The sequence below is a fragment of the Phocoena phocoena genome, chromosome 10, assembly GCF_963924675.1.
Source record: "Phocoena phocoena chromosome 10, mPhoPho1.1, whole genome shotgun sequence".
NCBI lineage: Eukaryota > Metazoa > Chordata > Mammalia > Artiodactyla > Phocoenidae > Phocoena > Phocoena phocoena.
In genome coordinates this window covers 15331705-15348042 of record NC_089228.1, presented here as the reverse complement: position 1 = coordinate 15348042, position 16338 = coordinate 15331705, and the positions used below count along the sequence as shown (strand labels likewise).

At 40.5% G+C, this 16338-nt stretch overlaps 1 protein-coding gene across 3 annotated transcripts in view; it reads left to right on the top strand.

Annotated features, from left to right (window-relative positions):
• Positions 1-7935, top strand: part of CHL1 (cell adhesion molecule L1 like) — an 80291-nt gene extending 72356 nt beyond the window's left edge. For 2 of the 3 annotated variants that reach the window (XM_065884907.1, XM_065884906.1), the window contains 4 exons: positions 2474-2635; positions 3276-3407; positions 5045-5117; positions 7719-7935. In XM_065884907.1, coding sequence (XP_065740979.1) covers positions 2474-2635; positions 3276-3407; positions 5045-5117; positions 7719-7935 — 584 coding nt within the window. The remainder of the gene's footprint in view (positions 1-2473; positions 2636-3275; positions 3408-5044; positions 5118-7718) is intronic. The other variant, XM_065884908.1, reaches the window with a different exon arrangement.
• The last annotated feature ends 8403 nt before the right edge of the window (positions 7936-16338 follow it).

Sequence of the window (16338 nt, the reverse complement as noted above, 5' to 3'; positions counted from 1 at the left end):
AGTTTATGTTTTCCTCAGACTCCCTATACTCCAAACTCCCTTTTATGGGGAAAAAATATATATGTATATATTCAAAATGGTTTCTCCCCCAAAACCCACAAGTTATTCCCAAGGATGAATTAGACACCAAGTGAAATGAAGAACTCATTTACTTACTCCTAAGAGGTAGATTTAAAGATGGTGATTGAAAACTTTCTAGTAACTAAAAGGTTCTTATTTCTCAAGAGTTCAAACGGATATCAAGTGTTCAACACAAAGAAAATAAGTCAGAATAGTGGTAATGTAAACATGCAACTTTCGTATTTTCTAAAACAGAATTTAGGGCATGGAGAGGGTTTTTTGTTTGTTGTTTCTTAGGACCAAGACCCTGGTATGTGTCAGAAATGCTAATCCCATTCCTGCCAATTTGAAGCATGTAAGAAAAGAAATTCACAAAATTGCCTTACAATAGTTAGGCGTTCCAGTATCTATGGAGATACTTGGAGAATTTGGGCTTGGTTGTGTTTATGTTTGACAAACTCTTTTCAGAGGGTAGAAAATGCTGTTGATGTGGTTTTATAAATGACACTACATCTTTTCTGCAAATTAAAGATATAACTAGGGCTTCCCTGGTGGCGCAGTGGTTGAGAGTCCGCCTGCCGATGCAGGGACACGGGTTCGTGCCCCAGTCCGGGAAGATCCCACATGCCGCGGAGCGGCTAGGCCCGTGAGCCATGGGCGCTGAGCCTGCGCGTCCGGAGCCTGCGCTCAGCCGCAGCAGGCAGAGGCCCGCGTACCGCAAAAAAAAAAAAAAGATATAACTAATGTGCTTGAGTGTTTTACAGCAGATTTCTTCACTCATGTATTGTAATTTGAAAATGTTTCTTATTAGTATGTTTGTGCTCTTTTTCAGGATCCTGCATTTTCAGCTACTGTCCCCTTCCCTAGTTGACACTGATTTTTCTTCTATAGGCCTATCTTGCCATATTTACAGGAAAGAAACTGTAATCTCCTTCTGCCACTCAATTTCGGCATGATCTTTGAGAAAAAGAGAGAGAAAAAAAATATATATATATGTATATATATATTTCTATTGAGGAAATCCATCTTGCTATCACTAAATACTCTAAAAATGATAACTTCTGTGCAAATTGGAATGCATTTCTGTGTATCTTTCTTCTCTTTGCATAGATGGCACATTTGAAGGTCATCTGGCATTAAATCAGAGAATGGGATTTGATACACGAGCATTTTTTTCCCCCATCATTTTCTGGTTGTCATTCTGAGTTTCAGGTGGCTCACATTCCATAATCTAACTGGGGGAAAAAATGGAGTTAATCAGAAATATTCTTTTTTGTGTCACTACTGGTTTGAATAAAACACTTGCTTTGCTCTATTTTTCAAAAGCTTGCGCTACTTAATGTAACACTAAATTTCTGTTTTTCAAGGGCAAAATTAATTGTGTTTTGTTTCAATGGTGCTCAATCTTGAAGGCTTTCTTCAGCTAATATAACTGGTCTTATTTTTCCCATGGTGCCATTCATTTAACGCTCCTTGTGTTATCAGTAACTATTTAATCAATTTTTACTCCGTGGTGAAAAGTTGTAACTAAATTTTAACGTGTGACACATTCTCACTTAAAACAGTGTAATGACTCCTAATATTCTCAACATGGAATATATTTCATTTTCAATATAACGTGTTAACATTTCTTGGTTTACATTTATTTAATTGAGTTAATTCTTAGCAAAAGTATGGCTCCAAAGGAAAAAATATTTTTAGGTATTTTGTTACAGTATTAGACATTAAATGTATATTTTGATGACACTTGAGTCATATTTTTATCTGCTGATATTTTACAATTAATATATTGACATATTCACGTGTCTTTTGAAACGTGTAAATTTCTCACTTTGAAAATCTCAATGCATTTCATTTAAATGTACCTGTAAACCTGCACTTTTATGTAGCTTAAGTTCCTACAATTTTCAAATATTTGATATACGAGCATACTGTGATGCTCTTCCACCAATATTTATGAAGACAACCAAAGCAAAAAGAAGTAATAACACAGAGTTAAGACTTTAATGCCGTACGCTTTCACTGATAAGCCAAAATTGCCATATTCCGGCCCTGCTATAGGTTTGTGAAAGTCCAAATGGCAACGATGACATTGTATAGCTTTTTGAAGTCTGCGTTTGGTTTTAAACCATTCATATGACCAGGTGGATTTATAGTTATCACTTCATTAATAAGTAAGTGCATCGTCTTAAAAGGACATGAATTCAGTTCATTTCATTTACTCCGTATCAGTATATTAAAAATGAAAATCTTGAAACGTTGCTTTTCTTGATCTCCTGATAATTCAGAAACTGAGGGAAAAAATGCTACAAAGGGCTCTCTTATTCGTCTCAAATAACAATACTTTTTTACTTTTCATGTCCTACTTTTCAGTGATGACAATTCGTATGATTTAACTGTGTACGTTTCTTAGGTAAACGTGTCGGGAAGATATCAGAAGGAGTAAATCTTACTCAAAAGATTCACCCAGTAGAGACATTTGAGCCGGGAGCTGAACATATAGTTCGCCTATTGACTAAGAATTGGGTTGATAACAATAGCATTTTTGAAGATGTAATTGAGACAAGAGGGAGAGGTGAGAAATGAGACTCTGTTTGGAGCCATCTTAGACAATACATCTGTGTTCCGTAGATTATTTAATGTTACATACTTCCTATATTAAAGATAAAAATACGAAGTATGTTAGCTATAACAACAGTAGTTTCCATTTGTTCTGGCATAGCATTTTAAAATTGTCAAAACAAAAAATGCTTCACCAAGGTCCGAGTTACCCCTTACTGTTTTTACCAGAGTAGTTGCCTAAGAATGTCTGCTGCTAATTAACGTGTGTTAATAACAGAAACCCAAAAGAAAACCACAACCAAAACCCCAGCGTCTCCATAGCAACCTGCATGTAACCGAGGCAGCCTGTGCTTTTGCTTGCTTGCTGTTGCTGCTGTATTTAACTGCATCTGTCTCTACTGTCTCTCTTTGGTTTTCATCCACAGAATCAAACGCAATTTGAGAGGGCCCTTTCTAAAAAATGATTAAATGATTTATCAGTATTCTCCCAATGAAATGTCCTTCGAATCACATTCCCTCTAGGGTCACTCCAAGGAAAAAGTAAAATTGATGCTATTTTGTACATTTAAAAATGGTGTTTAATTTTCCCCAGAAGGGCATAATTCCAAAGACCGTTTCTAGCGCTCAGCGTGTGACTTCTCTTTGTACAACAGAATATGCTGGTTTATATGATGACATCTCCACACAAGGCTGGTTTATTGGATTGATGTGTGCGATTGCTCTTCTCACGCTAATGTTGTTGACTGTTTGCTTTGTGAAGAGGAACAAAGGTGGAAAGTACTCAGGTAAAGTTGTTTCTTAATATGACTTTGAATTTTATTAAATTGTCTTTAATTTCTCGGGGGCCATCTTCAGAGACATCTTTAATTTTTTTTAATTACACATTTAAGTCAAATTGATATTAGAACATTAGGTGTACAGTATACTGAGAGGGGGGAAAAATTCCTATATTAACTAACCGAAGGGAATACGTGGGGTCTAGAATGTTATCTCTAGTTGGTTGCTTTCTTGTTCCTAGTATATAAAATAGGCTCTAGGGAGACATATACTATCTTCCAAGCTTCTATTTTCTATCTGTAAAGTATCACAGATGTTGGTAAGACCTGTTACTAAGTCACACACATATATTTTAATGTCTAAAGAAGGACCCGTTTATAGTACGCCTCTCTACACATTCATGACCCAGAGATGTTTTGCATTAGTCCATTCTATAGTACTGGCTCTGCTAGTCAACTGTGTTAAACTTAACCAGTGCCGGGAACGCACTTCTTATTACCATGACATATATCGGATACACTGCCTCTTGAATTAATTAATTATTAATTAATATCTGGCTTGGCTTAATTTCATTCAATTTCCAAATTTCGTTTGCCTTTTTCAGATATACATGTTCTGTTGTTACTGTTATTTTAGCATTCGTGATGCTTTTACATAGGGGGAAGGATTTAGATCCCAGTGCTATTCGTTTGTTGATGTTCAGATCAGTGTGAAATTCTTTACTGGCTTACGATTCATCCAGCAAAATATTTTGGGGAGCCCCTGATGTATACTGCACCATCAAACAAGAGAATAATTTCTAAATTGTAAAGTTACACAGAATTTATGCCATTATACATGTTTTTTCTTGTTTAGACTGAATTTGTTAAGAATTAGATTTTTAATGAGTCATGAACGCTCTAGGTAATTAACTGGAAACTTTAAAGAGAGAGAGCATTTCCTTTTGAGTGTGCTAACGAATTGTCATTTGTGAAATGTTGCCCTATCCAAATTCTGAAGAAGCTTCTTCAAATCGTACCCAGAAAAGAAAAACAAAACAAGTCAGCATTTCATTTTCAGGACAACTAAGAGAGACTCTCAGGTCTCGGCAAGTAGTAGTAAAAAGTGCCACGAAGAAGGATTCTAGTTTGAGTTTTTTCCTGGTAAAGTGAAGCAAGAGCCTCCTTGGCCTGTATCCCACGATGCAGAATAAATCTACTTTATTCTGTCATTATAGACTGGAATATTCTGCTTACTGAGGCAGTTTGGAGTGAGAGAGAGAGAACCACCGAATGACTGACTTTTTCTTAATTCCCTGTACTTTATAGAGCTGCTATCAGCCAATGACATCTTCAAAAAGTTTAGGATAGTAAAATGTATATAATTTGGTCTTCATTAAGAGACCATAACCAAGTTATGGACTCTTCCAGTACGACGTGTTGCCCACATAACACTACATTACTTGTGTGCATATCTGCAGCAGCCTGCAACTCTGATGGCAAATGACGACAAGCCAGAGACTCCTTTTTCTGTTTTTATTTGAACGCAGAGATAACTCTGAGGGGTGATAGGTACGACCACAACAAACCTGACTTTCACTGTCAACAGCCCTGTTAAATATGTCTTTAAAAATTACTTGCATTACTCCCCTCCCCCTTTTTTTCAGTAAAAGAAAAGGAAGATCTGCATCCAGACCCAGAAGTTCAGTCAGTGAAAGACGAAACCTTTGGTGAATACAGGTAAACATTACGTTCCATTGAAAAATGCAGCAGAGCACGTATTCATCGTCAGCTTACAAACAGAAAAAAGTGTTTCCTCTTAACGATTACAGGACCATATTTTAATACTCCTATAAAGAATAGTTTGTTTAAAAAGAAAAGAAAACAAAGGGCCTTGAGTGACCCAATCAAATTTCTCTGTGCTGGGCTTCCCTGGTGGCGCAGTGGTTGAGAGTCCGCCTGCCGATGCAGGGGACACGGCTTCGTGCCCCGGTCCAGGAAGATCCCACATGCCGCGGAGCGGCTGGGCCCGTGAGCCATGGCCGCTGAGCCTGCACGTCCGGAGCCTGTGCTCCGCAACAGGAGAGGCCACAACAGTGAGAGGCCCGCGTACAGAAAAAAAAAAAAAAAAAAAAAATTTCTCTGTGCTGAGGGGGGGATGTATCCGCTATCTAGGTAGCGTGTGTGCTAGGACACTTTTCTTGAAAGGTGGTATGCAGAGGACACTATTGTTAGTTAGATTGAGTAGCTCTAGATGGAGTAGCCAAAACAGCTTGTAGTCTCTCCTCACCGTGGCCATTGTGAACCCAGGTTGTATGGAGTTTACACCCATAAACATGTATCCTGTGTGCACCTACGGTGTGTACCTAAAAGGTGATTGAGTCACAGAGCATGTCCTCAAGATGCACCTAGTCTTCAGCGGAAAAAAGTATCAATGCAAATAAGTAACTGTAATTAATGAAAGAGAATAAGAGAGCAGAAAAGGGAGCAACCATTTCTGCCTAAGAGAAGTTGTGGGAAGGGTCCATTCCAAAGGAGGAAAGGATGAAAAAGACTGCGTTACTCTTCTTAACTACCAGAGCAAACTTATGAAGGTATAAAAGTGTGTCACACGTAGGAGAAATTGCAAGAAATCTGGAATGAGGTAGGTACCTCTTCTTTTCTTACCTGTTCTTTCCTAGGATGCCACTGTTTTCAGTCAGGTCCTCTGTATACTGCAGCCAAAGGAGCTGTTACAGTTTCCAGGCGTATATGGCCGCTGGCACACGAGACCAGCATCCATATCAAATAATGGACTTGATTGGCTCTGAGTGGCCTCACCCTGGACCACTATAATCGGGGATGTGGAGTATTCTGATTAGCCATCCTGCATTAACTGATGTACACCTGAGCCTCATTCTAGGGTCTACTTTGCGCTATACTTATTTTTCTTCCCTCCATCTGAGGTAGTTTCCACGGAGAAGGAGCATTAAAGGCTGAAGGGAGAGAAAGAGAAAAAGCTTGGAATTATACAAATTTAGGAAATTGTGACTCAAATCCCACAAGGCAGGGATCACTGAGAGCCTATGGCAACTGTTGAAAATACTTTTGAAAGATAGATTTTTACGAGGAAAAACCGAAGACATGCCTTATTTAAAACCCATTCCCTCATATTTTGCTGCTGCTGTAAAAAGACGGGTACAATCATCCCCTGCAAGCTTTCACCTGGCATCCTGTTAGTTAATACAGTTTCCATCATGTTTCCCCAAAACTACATGTTTACCTGGAAAATTATGCAAGGAGACAGTTACATAACGTGAATTCTCGTCTTTCCAGCTTCTGGTAAGAGTTGCTTCGCTATTTGTGGCCTGGTCCTTAAGGTAATGCCACATTTTGTCTTTTTGTTCTCTTCGTATTTGCTTTTATAACTGTAGCAGCCCAGTTCGGAAGCCAATTACTCTATGAGTCAGGACAGTCTGGGTCACGCTGCTGTTGAAAACAACACCATATATTTTTCTTTCTCAAGTTGCGTGTGCAACACAGATGGCTTGAGCCATCTTGGTCACTTGGGAGCACAGCAGAGGAAATGGAACATGGCAAACAGAGTACTGTCTGGAAAGTGACACATGTCACCTCTGCTCACTTTGGCCAAAGAAAGTCCCATGGCAATGCCTAACTCAGAGGGCAGTGAAGTATGATCCTGCCACGCTTCCGGCAGGCTGAGATATGGACCTAGTGGATGACCAGCACCAGTGACTACCACACACTGTCAAATGCTAATAGCACAGTAATTATATTTTTCTCCCAAATTTTCCTTTAGAATTTTATAAAATCTTCTAATTTGGTGTACAGCTTTCTAGTGTGATGGAAGTTGATATTAAAAAAACCCCATCATCTGGAAATTAAGAAAACGATATCATTTTATAGACCTTGTACTAACTCAGACTTGCTTTTGTTGAAGAACAGAAGGCAAAGCGTAAATGAATGTAGGATACTTGTAGTATTTCTGTTCTAAAAATGCCAGTTTTTTTTTTTTTCCCTCATTTAACAAACGTGAGTTTAGAAACTAAAGAAAGTTCTTTGGTTACAAGAAACAGAATTTGATTGAACAAGAGAGACATTTCTGGAGGGATTTGGAGGAACATGCAGGATCAAGGGTAAAGAAAGAAGACCGAGACTTGAGTTCGAGACTAGGGTTCCAGAACTTCATGAAAGGGGTCATTCAGGATTTACCTGTCTTGTCTTCAGTGCTAATATGAATATCCGGAAAACTTAAAAACCTATTAGCACTCGTGCATGAGTCTCGCTTTACGTGAATACCTCACATCAGATTTTGTCGAATTCTTCTTTTTTATTTTCTAGTGACAGCGATGAAAAACCTCTCAAAGGAAGCCTTCGCTCCCTTAACAGGGATATGCAGGCCACAGAAAGTGCTGACAGCTTAGTCGATTACGGAGAAGGTGACCACGGTCTATTCAGTGAGGATGGGTCATTTATTGGCGCCTATGCTGGATCTAAGGAGAAAGGATCGGTGGAAAGCAATGGAAGTTCTACAGCACCATTTCCACTCCGAGCGTAAACGCAGAGCACAGAAACCCATCAGCGGTGCACACCAACCTTCCATATTTATCTGCTTCAAGGGAGCAAGAACTTTTCCTCCAGGAAGAGAAACATTGTGGCAAAAGACTTTATCCAGAATTCGAACTTCCTGCAGTTGTGTTGAGAACAATAGCACTGCCTTGAAAAAGTAAAATACCTAGCACTACACGCCTGTGTTTTTTTTTTTTCAGGTGCTCAAAATGTAGAACACAAAACAAATCCTGTATTTAGATTCACCTCACCTGAATCCAAAGTATCCATCCAGTGAACTCCGTATTTGCCTGGTTTTACTCTTCACTGTGTTTGCAGAGATGTTGCTATCTTGTGGGTTTTCTGTGTATGCACATGTGTATTCCGTCTCGGAGAACTGTCTTAGTGACTTCGCTTCCTGACAGGTTAAAAGATGGTAAGCAAACTGGTTATTTAAAATGTAAAGAGAATGAATGTCTTACTTAAACAGTTCGTGGAATATATACAGTCTAAATTTATTATTTAAAATTTGAGTAGTAGAAGTCTTAGGTGAACGATCAACTAGTATTTATTGAGCGCCTAACTCTTTGCCCAGAGACGCTCATGCTTAAACAGAATTCTACCTTTTTCAGTTTCAACGTGAATTTGTAATTTCTGTCACTCATCACATCTACAAAAAACACCTTTGTTTTTTGTGTTTTTGTTTTGGACTCAATTCAGCTGCAAAAGGAGCAGTGGTCAGGTTACCTTATGAAAGAACAGGCACGAGGTGTCCGTGATGCTGTGGTCTAATAACTGGTATCTATTTAATAGCTCCATTTCTAAACTGACTGCCTGTACCTCTTCTCTACGTTTGTATAATGTTATGTTCCATATATTTCATGAATGCATTGTAAATATGATGTTAATATTTACACAAAAGAGAGATTGTTTTATTTTGGAGTGAGAAAAAGAACATTACCAGGCATGTCTGTGCAGCTGGAGTATAGTAACGCACCCTGTTTCATCATTCCAAAGCTCCAACCAATCACATGAGGTTCCCAAACTGAAGACTTTGTACAAAGCGTTTGGATTTTGTTCTTATGTGCTTTTCTCCACCGTCTCAAAATAAAATATCATCATATAAATATTGAGGGGAATGATTCCATATTTTTCAAGGTAAATTTTTGTTGTTGAGTGTGCTCCTACCCCAGCCCCCCAAAAGGAAAACTGTTTACAGTAGAAATTCCTATACATAGGTTTTGCCTGTATCACACTTTAAAACATCTTCAGGGGGGGATAGTTTTCTATGTTCGCCTTCTGTCCAAGCCAGTACAAAGTCAGGGAATTTATTTCCTGGCACGTGAGCTACTAGTCCTTCTAAAATTATACATGGAAACGGTTTAGAAATACTATGAAGGACGCTGCATGCATGTCTTCAGTAAAATCCAGTGTGGAGCTTCTCATTTTATGGGAAACATTTTTAACCTTACCTCAACATTCTTAAGTGTATTTCTTAATTATGTTTAAGTGAAATGGACTCACAGATTCTACTTTATTTTTTGAACTGTACCCATCGGTGTATACTGTGAAACCCTTGACTTGGATGGATGTAGCCCGCTCTTTCTTGTGCACTAAAATGAGGGAGTGTGTATAATGGTCAACGCAATAATCCACATGGAATAGCTAATGACCGTTTTAAACCTTGTCTGTCCTCCAAAAGGGATAGGCGGCAAAAGGAGGTCTTACTTAAAACAAAACCATTCTCTGTGGGCTCAGGACTTGACCACACCCCTGAAGTAAGAATTCCCGAAGGGGGAAGGCACTACTGTGGGGCCTCACCCTCACTCTGAGGGTGCACGCACCCACCCATCCGGCCAATTTTAAGGCACAACTTTTCTCAAGGAAGAATCATCACGTTTTGACTTACCTGGGAGGAATTTCGGGTACTCAGCTATCGATGAGGCCAAGGTTAGGACTTCTGAGTTTAGTCCCACTAGCATTCCACTTGCTCTTCTTTGTCATCAGCTAAACAAGGTTTTCACGGAATCCTGCAGGATGGACATAATCTCAGAAGTGCATTAGGAGTAGATTTATTATCAATTTACTTACCCTTAAGTTAGAAGGAAACACAAATCATGAAACGTTTGCTTTTCCTAGATCGTAGAGTTCTCCGTTAACTGTGTGAGTAAGAAGGATGTTCCTGCTCTTATTTTCTGAACGGCCGAAACTTAGGGACTTGAAAAATGAGATTGCTTTCACACTGCCTTTTGCTATCACTCTCTATTACCTTTTCTCAAGCTTCACAGAAGGAATAGGTCCATGACTAACTCTCTCTAGTCTCCTGTCAATAGGATTTCAATGTAATAGGTTGTATATAATCTCAAGGCCTGTTGGTGGGGATCAGTTCCTAGACAGCTGTCCAAAGGCTGGGAAAATCCAAGTTCTCTTCCTGGTTCCAGCGCTGATTTTGTACATAAACCGTAGACGAGTTGCTTGACCTGTTTGCTTCAAACTGTCTCTCTAAAGTGCTAATGATTCTCTCAGTTACTTTCTCTCCATCACAGGGTGTTCTTTTTTATGAAAAAAATGTGAACATGATAAAAGCTAAGATGCCTTCTAACTTCATAAACCTATAATCTAATGATATGTCGAAAATCACCCCCCACATACCAACTCAACTCTTTTCCTGTGAACATAAATATATTTTTATAGAAAACCAAATCTGCAGGAACGCACTCTACTGTCCCATGAGCAGTATGATTTGCACATGCCATCAAAAATTATTAATCCGAAGATAATTAAGCAGGGTCTTTGCTATACAAAAGGGTTTTTCATGAATTTTGCATGTGTATTTATAAGAAAATGTGAATTGGGGGGAGTTATTCTGCTGGCGTAAAGGCATCTGATATTTTAGATGTATCCATGTTTATAAAAGTGTAAAGCACAATGAAATTATGCTGGAATTCTCAAATAATATTTTTCCTACTTCATATTCATGGAAGAGGTGAGCTCAAGAGAGAACAAAAATGAGAAATGTTGGTGTGATTTTCTAAGCATTTGAAGCATAATTGCCAATTGAAACCCTAAAAATGTTTACATGTCATTAAGATATGATTCTTGTAACAATTTTACATTGATTGTAAAGGGATTGGGTTTGTAATCTGTGGTCGTATATATCCCAGTGTGCCCATAGTGAAATAAGTAGGGTTGAGCCAAAGCTTTCTTTATCTCTTAAATTGTTTGATTACAACACCAAACAGGTACAAAGGTATGTAGAAACTGGTTTCCCTGATTTTCTGTTGGCTTAGATTAATATTCATAGTAGAACTTGCTTAAAATGTGTTTTGTATCGTAGGTGGTGTCTGTATTACACTTATGAATATGTTTGGTTTAAAAAAATATTTTCAGTATACAAGAAATTCAACTTTCCAAATAAACATTCGCCTTCGTGTACTCTAAAAACGTTTGTATGCTTTTCTACCCAGATACGAAGAATCAGAATTTACATATCAACCTTGACTACAGTTGCCTCTGATCCTGGGATATCTATAAATGAAGTAGAAATTAGTAGAGCGTAAATGAGGGACGAATAAAGGATTTTGATTTGAATGACTATATTTACAAATAGACCATCTAACATGCACATCTACAAACAAATATGCCAATAAACTCTGTTTATGATAATGTAAAATTAAGATGAATGTATATTCATCTGATTGCTTTTAGAACAATGTAGAGGTTTTGCTTCGCAAGAAAACATCCAATATGCTATACTTTCAAATAAGGCCAGTGGGTAATTGGGGCACTGCCTGTGGCTCAGCAGACAATCTATGGACAACTGTGAGTTTTAAAAGTGTTGTCTGTGTACTAAGAAGTTTACATACACTATATGTTTTTTATTCCCTCACTCCTCTTAGGAATGCTTTAGAAAGGTGAGGTTGAGTTTAAAGCTGACTTATTGATCATGTTTAGAAACTGCTTGGTTTTAAGATAACGTGGTCAGAACATATAATGGGGGAAAGACAATCCAAGCTGTATCTAGAAAACAGCTCACTGTATGCAAACTAAAAAGCGGCAACATTTACTACATTGCAATTCTCCAGGAAGAAAACAGGACATCCAAACTTACCGGATCCTGAAGTTCTTGGTAGACTCAATTCCAAGTCTGTTTCCCACTCTATTGTCTCCCTGAAGTGTCACATCCATCCAAGGCTTTGATTGTCACATGCAGGCCAGAGACTTCGAGGTATTTTTATCCCAGAATTCTTCTTCTATCTGAAGTTTTGATGTCTGCTCTCTGATGACTGGGGGAGAAATGTTTCAAAAGCGAAGGCCAGTTGCCCCCTTCCAAGCTGTTCAGCTCTCATCCGCCTCCCCCCGCCCCCTCCCCCCGCCCTGCAACTGTACAGTTCAGTGATTTGAAGCAACAGCATCCATCCAAGACCTCAAGCCACAAACCTAGGCATCATCCTTCCTACCCAGCTTTCTTCTGTCCCCCACACTCAACCTACACTAAATTCTCTCGAGATTATTGCCTGTGTTTCTCCTGGATCAGCCCCCTGCTCTGCCCTGTGAACACATTAGCTGGACCACTTTCATCCCTATTCTGATCCCCCAAAATGACTTTCCAGTGCCCTTAAGAGAGGGACAAAAATCTTTAATTGTTCTTCAATACCCAGCATGGTCAGACTCCTCCTAAGCTCCCATCATATACCATTCTTCCCTTCCTCCCCCCAATCCTGTTACAGTGATTGTATCAAATGCCTCTTATGCCCTGCTTCGGATACTATGGGTGCTGTCTGCCTTGTAGCAGCCGCTGCTGGAGTGAGCGGCTCTGCATGGACTACAGCTGACTAAAACCAGGTGGAGATTAAGGGCGGGGTGGTGGGGTGCTCATGACAAAACTCTGCCGGCAGGCTTTTTCCCTTCCTACTATGGCATGAGATGCCACGGAACCCTGCTCATGGAGGAAGTAACACCCCATGGAGAAAAGGTTTACACAGTAAGACAGGGAAACTGGTGGATAGATTCCAACCTTTTCTCTTTTCCCATGTCCCTTCCCACGTCCCTTTTACAGGATGGTCCCATGGATTACAGCAGTCGTTTGCATTTAACAGTGACCAGTGGAATAGTGCATCCTCTATTAATAGTTTCTCACTTTTTCCCTGCCTCATTCTCCCTTTCCCTTAATGCCTAATACTAATTTATGAGGACTCTACTCCCTACTAAATTAGCAGCCCATATCCTGACTGCTGCAGGCTCTGCTGTTATTCAGGCTAAGACTCATATTTTATCAGCTCCAAGTATCTGGTCAATTTCTTCCTGTCATGAGCCCCTTACAGTTATTTCCTCTTCACAAGATCACTGATCTGTTTTAAAGTTTACTGTCATTTCTTAAGAGAGACCTCCCAAGACTTCCATAACTAGGTCAAATCACGCTATTTTAGCGTATCACAACATTACTTACCTCTCATTTTCTGCACTAATCCCTGTTGCAGTTTTATAGTATGCCTATTTAATTACCATGTCTATTTCTCTGATTAGTTTAGCAGTTCTGTAAGGGTAGGGGGCTGCATCTTTGTTTTTACTGGAAACATCAACTGTCTAGTATAGTGTATGACATCTGATGGACATTTGTTAAATATCTGTTAAATAAATAAAAGAATGAGAGTCACAAGGAGATATCCCAGCTAATGAATGCATTTGAGAAAAATGCGAGTCCACAAACATGAAAGAATCTCCATGAGCACCCCTAAACTGTTCTTTCCCCGGGTTTTCTGTCTTCAAAAATGACCCCAGTATCCACTGAATGACTCAGGCCAAAAGCCTGAAAGTCATTCCTGGATCCGCTCTTTCTCTCACTGTTTCACATCACCTCCTATCAGTACTAACTCCAAAATATATTTTAAACCCTTTCATAGTTCTTCACCACCATTACTACCATGCTAAACCAAGCAAAAGACATCTTTTTCCTAGGGCTGGTTTCCTTGCTTCATTTTTGTCCTCCTCTGCAATCCCTAAACAATCCCAGGGAGCTTTACAAAGTATAAATCAGATGATATTAATGGTTTCTCAGTGAACTTAGCCAAAATTCCTAACCACATGACCATATGAGCTGAGTGACCTGCCTACCATACTGGCTATATCTCATACTCTCTTTCTGTAGAGAGCTATGCTTTGGCCACTCTGACCTTCTCTGTGTTTCTAGAGCCCAGGAAAACTCATTTCTACCTAATGACGTTTGCAATTGCTGTTTTTCTGTCTGAAATGTTCTCCCAAATCTTATATAAACTGGCTCATAGGCCATTTAAAGGTCACTCCTTCACACAAGATATTTCTGACTATCAACTCTAAAATAGTCACGGGCTGCTACTTTATTCCTTTTTCTCTCTTCAAAGCAGTCATTACTGTATTAATTTATATCCTTATGCCATTTTTTTTTTGTCTCTGCTCCTACTACAATGTAAGCTCCATGAGAAAAGCAACTTTGCCTATCTTGTTCCCTGCTCTGACACCCAGAATTGGCCCCAGCCTGTAATAGATCTCAAAAAGATAATTGTTGGGTAAATGAATGAGCTAAACACCAAATGGGAAACAACAAATAACGGTAAGGGAAAAACCAAATTAGTCTGCTTATTAAAACCTACTGACCTGGGAGAGATCAAACAAGATGGCAGAGTAGTAAGACCCTCCCAAGGGCACATCAAAATCACAAATATTCGCAGAATTGCCCTTGATGCAAGACTGGAACCTACCAGAAAAGACTTTCTACTGAAGTACAAACCTCAAGGAGACAGGTAGGAGGGGTAGACTGGTGATACACTCAAGTGCCATATCCCTGAGTGGGCGATCCACAAACCTCAAGGAGACAGGTAGGAGGGGTAGACTGGTGATACACTCAAGTGCCATATCCCTGAGTGGGCGATCCACAAACTGGAGAATAATTACATTGTACAGGTTCTCCCAAAGGAGTGAATGATTTGAACCCCATGTCAGGCTTCCCAGCCTAAGGGTCCTGGACCAGGAAGCAAAGCTTCCGGAGCATTTTGCTTCGAAGCCCGGTGGGGCTTGCTTCTGGAAGAACGAGAGGGCTGGGGGAATAGAGACTTCATTCTTAAAGGGTGCGCACAAATTCTCCTGTACTCCGGAACCCAGGGCAGAAGCAGTAAGTGGATAGGAGCCTGGATCAGACCTACCTGGTGATCCTGGAGAGTCTCGGGGAGAGATGCGGCTCACCCTGGCGACAGAGACCCTGTGGGAACCGTTCTTGGGAGCTCCTCCTACCATGTGGATACTGGTGTTGGCAAGCACCGTCGTGGAACCCTTGCTGTAGCATTTTAGCCCCAGGATCCAGCCCTACCTTGGCCCAATAGCCTATAGGCCACCAGTGCCGGGATACATCAGGCCAAGCAAATAACTGGGCAGGAACACAGCCCCACCCATAAGCAGAGAGGCTGCCTTCAGACTCACTGAGATGCCTCTGGACACCCAGGAGCCCAGGAATCAGCCCTACCCACCAGGGGGCAGGCACCAGCCCCAGAACCCCTGGGCCCTCACCCTGCCCTCCAGGAAGCCTGCTTTAGCCTCTGGACCGGCTTCAACCACCAGGGGGCAGACAGCAGACATAAGAAAACCACAATCCTGCAGCAAGTGGCACAGCATGCCCACCAGCAGGCCAGACCCTGCCCTGGGACCAGCTGGGCCCTGACCCTCACTACTAGTGGGCCAGCACAAGCTTTGAGACACCCCAGGCCCCATACCAACTGTGTCAGGAACTGACCCCCCTCCCAGCAATTAGACACCAGCTCTGGGACCCCTGCGCCCTGCAACCAGACTCCAGGACACAGCTCTGCCCACTAGTAGGCCAGCGCTAACCTCAGGACCTGGCTTCACATACCGTTGGGCTGGCAACTGCACTGGAGTCTTCTGGGCCCTGACTCTGTCCACCAAGAGTGAGCCAGCACTAGCCTTGGGGCTCCTTGGGGTTCTGCAGTCAGCTACCTTGGACCATCTGAAAACATAGGACCACCTAAATACATAAGGCAAATATTAATGGGCATAAAGGGAAAAACACCAGTAACACAGTAATGGTAGAGAATTTTTAACATCTCACTTCTATCAATGGACAGATCATCCAGACAGAAAATCAATAACACTGGCCTTAAATGACTCATTATATCAAGTGGACTTAATAGATACATATAGGACCTTCCATCCAAAAGCAGCAGAATACACATTCTTTTCCAGTGAATGTGGAATATTCTCAAGGACAGATCACATGCTAGGCCACAAAACAAGCCTCTACAAATTTAAGAACACTGAAATCATAGCAAGCCTCTTTTCCAGCCACAACACTATGAGACTCGAAATCAACTACAAGGAAGAAAACTGCAAAAAACACAGACATGGAGGCTAAACAACCAATGGACCA